Source organism: Leguminivora glycinivorella, chromosome 17, assembly GCF_023078275.1.
Source record: "Leguminivora glycinivorella isolate SPB_JAAS2020 chromosome 17, LegGlyc_1.1, whole genome shotgun sequence".
Taxonomy (NCBI): domain Eukaryota; kingdom Metazoa; phylum Arthropoda; class Insecta; order Lepidoptera; family Tortricidae; genus Leguminivora; species Leguminivora glycinivorella.
Window position 1 is genome coordinate 18,135,790 of NC_062987.1, and position 15,012 is coordinate 18,150,801.

Below are 15,012 nucleotides of genomic sequence, written 5' to 3' on the forward strand. Positions count from 1 at the left end.
AAAGTGCGTCCCCCCCCTCTAACTTTTGAACCATACGTTTAAAAAATATGAAAAAAATCTCAAAAGTAGAACTTCATAAAGACTTTCTAGGAAAATTGTTTTGAACCTGATAGGTTCAGTAGTTTTTGAGAAAATTACGGAAAACTACGGAACCCTACACTGAGCGTGGCCCGACACGCTCTTGGCCGGTTTTTTTAAACACTGCACTGGCGGTGTTTTTTTGCTTTCATATTTGCCCGAATAAATAACACGGTACAAAAATACTCTTTCAATATATTTTTCTGACGTTTATATCATAACATTCGTTTGATACAACGGAAGTCACGCCAGCCGGATTTCGATTTGAAAGCATGAGACTGATTTAAAAAAAATACGGAGGCATCACATTTTTAGAATTATTTTACAAAATGCACTGAGAGAAAATACAACCAGTTTTCATGTTCGTTTAACAAGTTTTTTGGTTAAAATAGCGCCTACGTGCTCTTTGGTTCAAACAACAAGCTACTTGTCATTTGAATCGGCAATATATTTGAATCAACAAGTCGATTTTATAAAAACAACCTGACACATATTGTTTTAAACATATGTTTGGCTGATTCAAACGGATAAACCGCAACAAGTCGAACTTGTTAAATTCACAATGCAAATTTCTCTCAGTGTGTCTTCCCAAGATATGTTTATATCAGTATGAGGTATACATCAGAATAACAGCACCTTCTGGACAATAGTTGGCGGTAAGAGCGTGCGACTTTCAATCCGGAGGTCGCAGGTTCGAACTCCGGCTCGTATGTCATTTGACTCATTTGATATTTGTTTGTTGCTTAAGTCGCTTTTCGGTGAAGGAAAAGATCGTGAGGAAACCGGACTAACCCCAATAAGGTTTAGTTATCCTTCGGGCTGGAAGTGGGTTGGAAGGTCATATGGCATTCGCTTTCGTAAAAGTAGTACCTACCCAAATCTTGGGATTTGTTGTCAAAGCGGACCTTAGGTTCCCATGAGCCGTGGAAATTCCCGGTATAACGCAAGTAGGATGATGAGTATAACGTTTAGAATAGTACGGCAAGTTGATTTTTCAATCTTTTGTAAAGTATTGATTTATATTTTTTGTATTTAATTTTTTGTGTTTGGTCAGTGTTTTAGATATTATGTACATTTTTGTTATTGTAATTTTAATTAAAGACAACTAAGTGAATAATTGAACGACATAGAAATGTTAAATGACGAACTCGAGATCAGTCTTTGCAATTTTTTTCTATCGAGCCGTTTTCGTTAAATCGTATATCGAGTACGGCTATGTTCGTTGAAATATAATGAATAATAACATATAATTTATTTGCCTTACTAAAACTAATATTTTGTCTTAAAAAACTGCGCAAGTAACATCAATTTTGCGCAGTTGGGTGTTGTCAGCCCCTTAAATCAGAGCAAGTATCATGAAATGTTTTAGAATAGGTACGTTACAGCTTGTCAGTAAAGAATATTAATGGAACTATTTTTTTAACTGTCTCTTAGAAAAGTGTCAAAATCTTTAACACAGACATTTACCACATGCAAACCGTTTTTCATTACCGGTGGCGCCCCCATTATTTTTTAATATTTTGTGCCAGGCTGTACTCAACAGCGTCACATGAACTGAAAGAGTGAAGTACTTCATTGTGTGGGAAACTGGGAAACATACATATCACTCTTTTTTTGGTGACACATTTTGCGCATGTCTAATATCTAAACCACATACCCTTTTACCAGGTACCCTCAGATTTCCTAAGACTATCACCTCACATACTTGTGACCGACGTGATGACAGCCCTCACAAATGCACGTCGGGCCTATTACATCACACGTAGAGGGAATGTGGGCCTTGTTGCTTGGAGTTACGGTATAAGGGGTGCACGGGACGGGCACGTCAAAAGTGACGGCTGCTACGTGACATGCGTGGAACAGAAGGATGATGGTGGTAGTATATCATTTGGAACAGTACGGCAAGTTGATTTTTAAATCTTCTGTAAAGTACCTTAGTAAGTACACTTTATTATACTGTGGTAATGCCTGACAAGATTTTATTTGACCCTGAAAGAGTGTCGCTATAAACTTCATAATGTGCGGACGTTATAAGTACCTCCCATATAACCATAATCGGTCGCCGTTCCTACGCAAATCCTCCTATTTTGTGTACACACAGGTCTTCGGGTCTCAATGCTTAGTCGCAGTACGGTCGACGTTTAGTCGCGGCGACCCAAATGGGGACGATTGGTAACAGGCACAAATGGTCACAGAAGTGACAGAAGTGTGCACTACGCGTGCACACATTGTTACCGTTTGGCGACTACTTTCCCAAAATCATTCGTTCATTTCATTCTTTTCAAATGGCGACTGTCAGAGACGTCAAAGTAAAAAAGAAATAAAATCATTTGACATTAAAATGTAATGGCGTAAGAATTTGTTAAAGATAAATATTGTTTGCATTTGTAATATAATGTGGGCTAATTACCATGACCAATTAAATTGCTCGAGTGATTTCATAAAATAAGTCTAAATTTATCAACGCGCCATCAATTTACCTCAGTTTAACCAGTAATAATATTATTGACTACTCGGTGTTTGCGTGTTATGTATATTGATTGGTGAAGTTTTAGTGCTCTGGTGCATATACTATACTGAAATAATAAAAATAATGCCTAGAAAACCAATAAAGTTGTTAAAATATGGATTAAGACGGTAATATTCCATGTAAAAAACAGTCGCCAAACGGTCACCAAACGGTCAACAAACGGTCGCAAAATGGTCGCAGCGTACACGCGTGACCGAAAGCAGAATGGCTTCTTGTATTCATTTTTTTCAGGTATCCTCAAACTTTATAAACAATTAAATATGCCGTCGTACTCAGTTGCCCTCACTAAAGAAGATTAAAAAAAAATTGTAACGTGCGTACCGAGCTGCTGGGTTGTAAAGGATCGGGGATCATATTATTATGGTCTTCTATAGAGCAACTAGTATTGTGCGGCATTTCACAATTGACACTTGTTGAAGTAGTCTTCATTAATATTACTATCAACATTAATTTCAGCGATCTGTACTTCTTTTGTCAAGATTTTTGTATAGATAAGTGTCTACAAATTTGTAATGTTAAAGAGACATAAATAAAACGTAGTAGAGTAAATAATGTGTTTTTTTTGTAACCCAAACAAAATACTTGTAGATACGAGTGCGGAAAAGAGGAAAATCGATACGAGTAGCAAAAAATTAATACACGAACGAAGGGAGTGTTTTAAATCGACACGAGTTGTGAATGTCCTTTTCGCACGTGTATCGTACGACGATTTTCAGTCCCTAAATCTAAGCTAAGAGTTTCGACCAGACAAGAAATGAATCATTGCTTGATTTGCTCGCACTACTGCGTTAAAAAAGCAGCATCTGTACTGAAAAAACTATCATTGCGCAACAGAAATTCTATTAATATCACAGTAAATACTCTATTTCATTTGATTCCTACTTTTATTGTGTAAAGCAACACTACACTTCATTTTTATCAATAAGAATAAAAAATTATATATTTAATACATTAAGTGACTATAAAGTGCTTATCTATTTGTATTATCATTCTGCACTTTTCTTAACTTTCCCACATTTCTATAAAATGTCGAAGAGTGCTTAAATGGTCGTCGTCGTTTATTATTATTTAATTCGCTCATATTTAAATGATTCAAAGCAACCAGTCCACAACTTCACAAGACAGTTTGAGAAACTTTCGTATTTCAGATTGTCATTTGCGGATACAGTGGTTTAGGAGCAGTTCGGTAATCAGACCTACACATGTGTGTACAAATTCTGTCAATGTCACTGTCAGAAACCGTTCTGACAGTGACAATGACAGCCACAAATTCGTCCACATGTTGTTACCGTTACGTGTGCAAACGTCGACTAATAAAGTGTCGTTAAAAGTCATTCTGACAGTGACATTGACAGCCACAAATTCGTACACATTTTGTTACCGTAACGAGTGCACACGACGACTACATTTTGTTATTGTATCAATACGGTCGCATTGTTTGCACGCCGTTACCACGCGTTATGTCACATTTGACAGTTAGTTACTGATTTGAAGATTTTGCGACTGAAATGGTTGTATGGGCTAATGGGGACAGCGTGTACTGGTTACTCGTTAATATTTGTAGAAAATTAAAACAGAGTTTTGGAGAATCAAAATTTAATAAGCAAGGTTTTAAGACTCGACTACTTACTTACTTCTTTCCGCACAGCCTAAAATCCATGAATCTTGTGCCTTAATCGAAGTCGTCGATGTTTATTTTCTTTTTGCGTGGGACCTTCTTTTGTACGGTTACAATTATGGAACGGCCTCTTTATTTTTTATATTTATTTTTCATGGCAGAGCTACAGACAACTTAAATAAAAACAAAAAATATATTAGATTAAATCGAAACCAATTAATCAATACAGGAGAACCGCACTATAAACTGTCAGTACCGGACATGTCAACAACCGATTTCAGAATATTCTTATAGAAATGCTGTGAAATCCTTCATCCTTTTTTGTTGTTAGTAAATTATCACGTTTAGCATATACTAATTTTCACTTTTATTAATATTATTTTGTGCAAAATTGCGATGAAATCATTAGAAATTTAAAATATTTACTTTTTGTTTACATCACTGTCATTCGACGACTTTGGACGACGGGTGTCAAATAGTAATCCTTGCCAGTAAAAGAAATTAGTTCAGCTAAAAATGCGCGACGTGGCGCGCAGTGCGCAAATGTATCGTTGTCTGGGTATCCACAAGTCCCACATCACAAGCCTTCATGTGCTTACCGTGGGACTCAATCAATCTGTATAAAAATTTGTCTATGTCTATCGCTCTTTCGTATGGCGCGACAGAACCAGACTGCCATTTGATCGGAGTCTAGCGTAGACGATTGTCATTTAGGCTTAGTCGGCTGGGCAGTTTGACCCAATTTAAAATTGCAGTACTGTTCCCAGACTATACAGTGTGGCATTAATATGACGAGGGCAACTGTCCAAGTCAGGTGCGGGTTGTTTTGAGTTTGAGGTGGGATTAAATTGATAAACACTTCCCTGTGGCCCCTGGTAAACTCTGACGGACTGTACTTGAAAATATCAGGAATATCTCAATATGCTAAGGTACAATTTTATAAAAAATATTCCTATTAAATCAATAAATAAATGAAAAAATACTTCAGGTATGGAAGCTTTTTGGACGATTTTGTTCAAGCAACGAAGTAAAGAATTTCTTAAACATGTACAATAGGTACCTACAGTAGCGGTCTATCATACTTACTGGTTATATATGGAAAACATACATACATACAATCACGCCTGTATCCCATAAAGGGATAGGCAGAGCACATGAAACTACTAAAGTTTCAGGGCCACTCTTGGCAAATAAGGGGTTGAAAGAAAACGAAACTATGGCATTGCAGTGACAGGTTGCCAGCCTCTCGCTACACCACAATTTAACCCATATCCCATAGTCGCCTTCTACGACACCCACGGGAAGAAAGGGGGTGGTAAAATTCTTAACCCGTCACCACACAGGCAACAACAATAAGTCAATAATCAATATCGAAAACAATAAGTCAAAAATTCTTAAAATTATACTTTAATATCAAGTGAATAACTAAAGGTTGAACACGCCAAAAATTTTGATTTAAATATGAGCAAATTTAATGTATTTTAAATGCAAACCATAATTAGTCAAGGTTTCTCGACGAATAAGCCCTCGATCGTACTTTTCTTCGAACACGACTTATAAGAGTTTGCACCATCACGTCAGGATACCTCTTTGTCGCCAGGTCCACAGTTTTCGCCGCTCCTCCGCGAAATTAACCTCCCCGCCTCTCTTTTTAAGAAACCCTTTAATTATACTCCAATATTCCTCGATAGGCCGGAGTTCTAGGCAATTTAGTGGATAGCTATATTTCGGTACCACGGCTACACCATTTGCTTTGTACCACTCCATGACAGGTTTCGCGTAGTAACATCTGGCAAGGTCTGGCCAAAATAAAGGTCAGGAGTGGTGTTTCTTAATAAACGGAAGTAATCGCTTTTGTAAGCACTCTTTTTGATAGATGCTGCCCTTTATTGTTCCGGTAGTGACAAAAGAGCTGCTTCTTTTCCCGCAACTGCTAATTGCCTGTCAAAGTAGGTTTTTTTTTGGAAACTTAGATCTTTTTTTATTTGACAGTCTTTGGGAGCCTCTGTGCTACTTTTGCTAGTATAAAACTCTTGGCCAGGGATTTCTTAGAAATCGGATTTTATGTAAGTTTCACCATCCATCAGAACGCAGTCAAATTTTGTTAATAAATTTTCGTATAGTTTCTCAATCGAGTTTCTGCTGCTGATTTCTGTCTTATATTCCGATATGGTGCCGTTCTGTGCTTTAAAACTTCTTAGCCCTGCTCTACGTTTCACCTTTTGAACATACAATTGGGACATCTTTACTTTTTAGCCACGTCACGAGGTAACATCATACAATTTGAAGCAAATATCCTTAAGATACGTTCCTTCTTTTTTTTATAATTTATACCCTGCAACCCACTAATTCCTGGCTTTCGTTTTAAAGTTAGGCGTTCCCGGAACCTTTTCAATACGCAACAAACAGTGGATTGTGGGAATTTTATTCTTTTACCCACATCCCTGTAGCTGAGTTTTGGATTTTTTGTGTTTTCGTGCAAAATAAGTTCACGTTGTTTCAGTTGCCTATTCGATATCGCTACATATATAAATCTTTCACAAAAGTAACTGATATATTTAAAAACTATACTTTTTTACGATTTATTTGGCATCAAAAAAAATTCTATACCTTTAATTATAACGAAGCAGCAAATGAATTTATATGCCTCAGTTTTGGCGTGTTCAACCTTTATTGTATCATCATTACAAATATGTATTTGAATACTTAGTCTTAGTGCGATTTCACATTATCCGATCCAATATCGGATGTAGTATATTTTTTATTTTATTTTATTTTTTATTTTTTTATTGATAATGGGAAACAAACAGCGAAAATAACACATATAAAAGAATTACAATTTAGATATACTTAGGCCAAAAACAGTTTCCACTACTGAATTTAACAATTATTTCTCAGGGAAGACATGATCTACGATCAAACGAATATCATATGATGTTAAACATAACTGATTTTAGATTAAATATCCCATATATTTAAGCCGCCATCTTTGATTTTTACCTTTGAAATTCTTCCGACATCCGATATCGGATCGGATAATGTGAAAACGGACTTAGGACTCAATTAGAGACTTAACACACACCAATCGTGTATGTTACTAATATTGAAATTCTTATTATAAAAACACAAAATAGCAAAACCTACTAACAATGTAATACATATGGATTGATTTATCAATCTCAGAAGTCGTTAGTATGAAAATTGATACGTTAGCAGAGAAATTGAAAAGGGATGGTGGAATTATTGCGTCACCATAGGAAACCTTTGTTGAGCCCATCCTTTTATCCTTTTACCAAGTCGACTGTATTGAACATGAAAGTGATGTTTCTAAATATGGAATCTAAACCCTTTCTATTTATATCTGCACGTGTTATTCTCACCTGTTGTTTACTGGACAGGACCTATTTATAGGGATATCATGAGTTGACAAGTAACTTTTACCTACACAGTGTAAGTATATTTTTTAGGGATGTACCGACTATTGATTTGGCCGACTAGGCCGACTACCGACTAGTCGGCGCTTGGGTGGCCGATTAGTCGGCCGACTAGTCGGCTAGTCGGCCAGAACATAATTTTCGAGTAATTTATCAAAATTTTTGAATGACATTTGTATTTAAAAAAAAATATTTTAATAAAAATATTTTAAGCGGGTTACTCACGTATTAAGTCGATATAGCGCTCTCGACATGTAAAGGCGGGGTTAGTTAAAATGACATTTGTGTTGGCGATTTTCATTATTTTTAAAGGTTCAAAGGTCAATGAGAATATTGATATACAATTTCCATTTTTAACAAACGGTTTGGCTTAAGTGGGTAGGAATCCTGCCTATGAAACCGATAGTCCTTGGTAGGACATTTCTTTCTGTGATTACCGCAGTTGTTCTTTTGACTAACAACATAACAAATAGGTTCATAATAATCATAATACAACAATATCAGCTGTTAATTTATGTTTGTACCTACTGTTTTTCTATCACTTATAATGTGCCGACTAATCGGCCTTTTTTGCCGACTAGTCGCCGACTAATCGCCGACTACAAATGTGGCCGGATAGTCGGCTTTCCCGACTAGTTGGCGACTAGTCGGTACATCCCTAATATTTTTGTTATTACCGCATATTTAAAGGAGGTAGGGCATAGCGAATGATATTCCGCTTTGTGTGGTAGGGCACAGCACAGCGGATATCATCTCGCTCGAATCTAGAGCAGAGCCCAACTGGGGAACTACCTCCGCCTTACAGAAGACCGCAGCCAAATAGCATTAGACCCTACTCATAATGTTGTGTTCCTGCCGGTGAGTAAGGCTGCCAGAGTTCAACGAGGGTGCGGTGTGCTGGCGGCGGAAGGACCTACGGAACTGATTTGCTCCATCTATTGTCCTTTGAGTCGTCGGCAGCCCGAACCCTCATTGGAAATTGTACATTCCTTTTTGCTGTGTACTTATACTTAACGCAGCAAAGGGGAGTGTACAAGTTTCTAATGGGTTGGCTACGCGCATGTGACACCACTTGAGTTGCAGGGGTCCATAGGCTACGGTGACCGCTTTCCATCAGGCGGACCGTATGTTTGTTTGCCATTGACGTAGTATAAAATAAGGGTTCCTTTTGTGCCTTTTTGGAAAAATTAAACCCGACGTTTCGAACAGTTTACAGCATTCCCATTTTCAGCATTTTAAGTGTCAATTAGTTCCGCGTCTTGCAGATGTCAAATGGATGCACGTAATACGCTGCTGCTCTCATTCAAAATCGAAAAAATTTTATCGCTGTTGATCTGAAATTATCAGTATATTGTTAGGACGAGAACTTATAATGACTGTTTTGTTTTTGCATGTTATACAATTTACTTTTAATCTAGTTCAAAATCAAATGGTCGAATAGCAATCAGAGGTCAAATAAAATGGTTTTTTATCGATAGTTAAAGTTTGCGACGTAGCCATACCAAAACTTTTTGTATATACACTGTATTGTATAGTGTATACGGCAGGATACGAAGAAACGGAATCATTTTAACAGCGTATTCCTGGCATGCAAGTATGGTCGCGCGATAAGTGATAAAACATCTGGCCGTCCCTATCACACTTACAAATAGAGCGATAGGAACGGCCATATGTTTTATCATTTATCGCCCGACCATACTTGCCTGCCTGATCACATTTCAAGCGGCTTACATTTCATGACTAAAATTTCGTATAAAATTTGGCGGATTTCGCCTAGTTTCAGAATTTATATCATAAAAAACAACTGCCTATTATTTACTTGCAAAAAACGGCTTTTTTGGTGGCGATGATGCCGTTATGAGCCAATTGTTAAACAGTCAATGGCCCTGTCTTCTATCGGGTGAGTTGGTAAGGCCCAGGTGCCGTAGCCGAATGGCATTTCTGCGACGCGAAACGAAAACGAAACGCCGCGAAAGATAATCTGGCTCTGTCGCGCCAATACGCAAGAGCGATAGAGATAGATACGGAATAAGGGGTAAGGCTCATGATTGGATATTAAGCTATCTCAGTAATAGAAGTCAGCGTGTAGAAATCCCAAGTATGACCGGTAGTGGAAAAAAATTAACATTAAAAACTTACGGCTCTTCTTACCAACAAAATGTTAATGGTGTCCCTCAAGGAAGCGTTCTTGGTCCGCTTCTCTTTTTGCTTTACGTTAACGACCTGCCTAGTGTCTCACCTGACAAATACATATTGTTTGCTGACGATACGTCGGTAATAATTAAAGCCAACCCAGGTGAATCACTTAAGGATAATATTAATACTACATTGGCGAAACTCCATCAGTGGCTATCTAAAAATAATCTTAAGTTAAATTTAGCTAAGACTAAAATTGTCCAATTTAAAACACACAAGTCTAATCCGTCTCCAGTTGACATTGAATTTATGCAAGAAAATATAGAAGAAGTCGACACTACAACGTTTCTCGGATTAAGGCTAGAAAACGTGTTAACATATAAATCTCACGTAAAATACGTTTGTGACAAACTACACTGGTTCGTTTATGCATTAAGACGCTTAAAACAAATTGTTTCGCAGAAAGCAGCTATCACCGCATATTACGGTTATGTCTATTCGAGCCTTACCTATGGATTAATAATCTGGGGTAACTCAACCGAAATTGAAGATGCTTTTAAAGCTCAAAAGAAATGTGTTCGCGCTATTTGTAGTGGTGGACATAGGGAAAGCTGCAGGCAACACTTCAAAACATTAAACATTTTGCCCCTAGCTTGCATATATATAAGGAAATCTGTATTTTTGTAAAACAAAACTTGCAATTATTTAAATTACAATCTCAGGTCTCAAATCGTTCTTATAGGTATACTTATAAACTCGCAGCACCCTTTTATCGCCTAGTATGTAGCCAAAAAAATGTATATTATATGTGCATTAGAATTTATAATAATCTACCGTTTGAATTTAAAGAACACTGTTTCCATGTCTTTAAGAAGAAAGTCACAGAATGGCTTCAGCAAAATTGCTTCTACAGCCTTAAGGAATATTTTAATTGTAACGCAATGTAATTATTTAATATTTAATTTAATATTGTATCATGTTTCAATCTTAATCTAAATTTGACATTAGTATATCCAGACATTAATAATTGACTTGTGTAGTAAATAATAATTCTTAATTTTGCAATATTTAAAATTCTGAAATCATGATAATATCTAGACATGTGTGTAATAAATAGTGTAACAATCTTTTACTTGTTAGGACCTTGTATATTTGTATATTTATTAAGTTAGATTAAGCACACCTTCTTTGCATGCTTTGATAAGCAGAATGTATTGGGTTGGTAAGAAAGTAATGAGCGAATCATAACCAATATTGTAATTTTTATTTAATTTATTATTTTAATCATTTATCAAAAATATAACGGCCTTCGTTATCTACTACTTGTCGCCCTCGTTCTGGTAAAGAATGAATAGCATCGGCGAAGAAGTTCTTAGGTTTAGATTCAAAAAACTCAGCTATGTACTGTCGTAGATGGGCTTGATCATCGAACTTTTTTTCATTCAAGGCATTGCTTAGCGATCTGAACAAGGCGTAATCCGTAGGTGCCAAGTCTGGAGAGTACGGTGGATGAGGTATCACTTTCCAACCTAGCTCCAATAGCTTTAGCCGAGTCACTTTTGCAATGTGTGGGCGAGCATTGTCGTGTAAGAAAAAAACTTTAGCATGCCGTGGACGATTCTGACAGATTTTTTGGTTTAAATTTTTAAGCTGATTACAGTATACTGATGCGGTAACAGTCATTCCACTTGGTAGGAGTTCCCAGTGAATAATACCATGAATATCCCACCAAACGGACAGCATAACTTTTTTCGGGTGAGGCTCTGTTTTTGGTGCCTCTATTCCTTTTTCGTTTGGAGCTAGCCACTGACGTTTGCGTGTGTGATTTATATATAAGACCCATTTTTCAGCTCCAGTGATAAGATGGTCCAACCAGTTGAATGTGCGGCGAAAAGACAGAAGTTGTATGCAGATATCGGCACGGCGGTTTAGTTGATCTCTATCAAGTTCGTGCGGTATCCAAACACTGTATTTGTAGTTTTTTCCCAACTCGTGTAAATGTGTTTCTATGGTGACATGAGAGCAGCCTAACTCGGTAGCAAGAGTACGACTCGTTAGCCTCGGATCTCCTTCAATTAAGGTTTTTAATTTGGCTACATCAATCTTCACCGGTCGGCCAGACTTAGGTTGATCTGATAATGAAAAGTCGCCACTACGAAACCGCTGGAACCATCCTTTCGCCGTGGCCTCAGACACAACTTCAGGAGCAACACGCTGACATATATTACGCACTGCTTCAGCGGCTGAATGGCCAGACTGAAATTCATATAGTAAGCAATGCCTTACATGCACTTTTAATTCGTCCTTTTTCTTCTGCTCGGCGACAGCTAGTGAATGACTGACGAGAAACTGTGCGACTCGCCCTTTATATACTTTCGACCATAGAAGATTCTAGAACTCTCTCAAAAATTTTATGTGGAATTCAATCGATCGCTCATTACTTTCTTACCAACCCAATACTATGGGACATAATGTATACTGTAAGAACTTGTTTTGTGTACTACATTCTTGCAAATGAATAAATGATTATTGATTATTGATTATTGATTACCCAGGGTACGTAGTCGAATGGTATAAACGTTCACGAAACGAAACGCTCGTAGATATCTATCTCTATCGCTCTTGCGTATTGGCGCGACAGAGCCAAAATACCTTTCGCGGCGTTCCGTTTTCGTTTCGCGTCGCAGAAATGCCAGTCGGCTACGGCATCGTCCAGTGCTCTTATGAGGCACTCTATTCACTTAAGAGTCTAATAATATACACATAATAATTGTTCACATGAAGTTTAAACGGACTTACCTTAAATATATTATAATACAGGAACATCATAATAACACATGGCAGGTAAAAACTGCCAAGCGACGAATATATGACGTAGTCCGTGTTGTTGAACAGACACTGGTTTTCTATGCGATCTGGCGAGTTGTTAAGGCCCAGCACGACGGGACTGCCGATGCCGCAAGAGACAAGCCAGGCTATGCAGATCATGGTCCACACTCGGGCGTTGCTTTTGTGTTTCGCGTATTTGATTGGTTGCGTTACTGCTATGTATCTGTGGACAAGAAAATGTGTCATTAATAAATAGGATTACCGATGTGCCGACGGAAAGTTTCCAGAATTCTGAAATCCAAATCGGTTCATCCGTTCGGGACATACAGATAAACAGACACACAGACAAACAGACAAACCCCGCCGTTTTTGCGTCGGGGGTTAAAAATAGCGAAACGGATTATATCGCGTAGGTATAGTTACACACACACTTACAAGAACAGAAATATCTGGACAAGCATTATTTCAGATATTCGAATATTTAATTACGCAGATATTAATAAATAAAGGCGTGTACGATACGAATAAGTTTATCAGCCTGAGAAACTTTTTCTTTTTTGAGAATAACCGAGACGACTAAAAAAAACTAATTAGTCCATCAATTACATTATCAAAGAATATTAGACACGTATTTTTTCTTTTTTCTGGTAAACGAAAAACAACGACGGTACAGTACGTTGAAGTTTCGCGTGACGTCACGTCTAGGTACAATTTTTACTTAGAAGTGACGTCACAAGCCCCCACTCCGGAACTTTGATGCTCTATATCTTTGTATTTTTTCATTAATTAGAAAAAGCGAAAAATACGTGTTCAGTATTTTTGGACGATCTAACTGACGGACTAAACAGAATGCCATTCTTTTAATGTAGTCGTCAAGTAGGTAATGTATTTTTTTCCAGAGGCCGTGAGTTCAAGTCTCACCCAAGGCAGACATTTTTCCACTTTTAAATTTATTCTAAGCCTAGTGGCATCGATTGCAGACGTTTCTGCTAATCAGAAGTTAAAATTTAGCATGGTTAGCGCATCGTAACTGGTGAATTTCCAATATGACTTGGAACTCCGGTTGCCGTTTAAGAAGTTTAACACTCTTACGGTAGATGTCGCTACGGGTCCCATTGACCTTAGTAGTGGAAAATTTCGCTGGCTTGGTTGAAGTCTTGGTGGCTCAGTTGGCAGAGCGCTGGAATATTTATCCAGAGGCCGTGAGTTCAAGTCTCACCCAAGGCAGACATTTTCCACTTTTAAATTTATTCTAAGCCTAGGTAATGTATTGTATGCAATTCATAGTCATATTGGGCACGTATGTTACCTATGTAAATTGCAATGGAGCTGAACTAATTTGTTTTCAGTATCTCCAGGTAGGTATAATAACACTAACTCACGATGAAGGAGAGTCCAGACACGTGTAATTGCTTTTTGCATACAAATGTGTTTCGTCTGGAGGTGCCTCTGTATTTTCAATCAATATTAGAATAGGTTTAGCTAAAGATACTTAAACTATAAATTTTGATTAATTGTCTATTGAGTTTTTTAGTTGCACGTTTAACATTAGGCACGTGCGTACGGTACGCAGCAGAGAACATAATATCCATACTAATATCCATATCCATACTCCATACTAATATTATAAATGCGAAAGTAACTCTGTCTGTCTGTCTGTCTGTCTGTTACGCTTTCCCGCTTAAACCACGCAACCGACTTTGATGAAATTTGGAACAGACAATCTTTAGACCCTGAGACAGAACATAGGCTACTTTTTATTTCGAAAAAAAAAAAGGGATGAAGGGGTTGAAAAAGAGGTTGAAAGTTTGTATGGGATTTCTTAATTTTAAAAGATAAAACCATGAAACTTTATATTTTAGCACTTGATAAGAAATCATTGAACATCTTGATAACGGATAGGGATAGGGATAGGGATAGGGATAGGGATAGGGATAGGGATAGGGATAAGGATAAGGATAGGGATAGGGATAGGGATAGGGATAGGGATAGCGATAGGGATAGCGATAGCGATAGCGATAGCGATAGCGACAGCGACAGCGATAGCGATAGCGATAGCGATAGCGATAGCGATACGGATACGGATACGGATACGTATACGGATAATATGGGTATCGTTAGAGGGATACGGATAATCGGTCGGCGGTCTCTTACAATCAATGCGCTCTAAGACGATCGTTGTTTGCTTGCTTGAAGATTATGTTTGCGATAAGTATAAGCATAATGTAAAAAAAATTAAGGGATAATAGAAAAAAGTACTTTTTACCCACCGATCATAGTGTCGAAATACGGGCTATGTGGGATGTTTATAAAGGTTTCCCCAGCGTATATAGAATTACCTACGCTGTGGTCGATGTGTAATATTTCTACAATCATTGCAAGCAAAA

The 15,012-nt window shown here is 37.5% G+C and overlaps 1 protein-coding gene across 1 annotated transcript in view; it reads right to left on the reverse strand.

The window, feature by feature from the left end:
• The window catches only part of LOC125235622 (dopamine D2-like receptor), a 115,974-nt gene that overhangs the window by 30,957 nt on the left and 70,005 nt on the right, over positions 1 to 15,012 (reverse strand). The window contains exon 4 of the mRNA XM_048142220.1: positions 12,596 to 12,848. Coding sequence (XP_047998177.1) covers positions 12,596 to 12,848 — 253 coding nt within the window. The remainder of the gene's footprint in view (positions 1 to 12,595; positions 12,849 to 15,012) is intronic.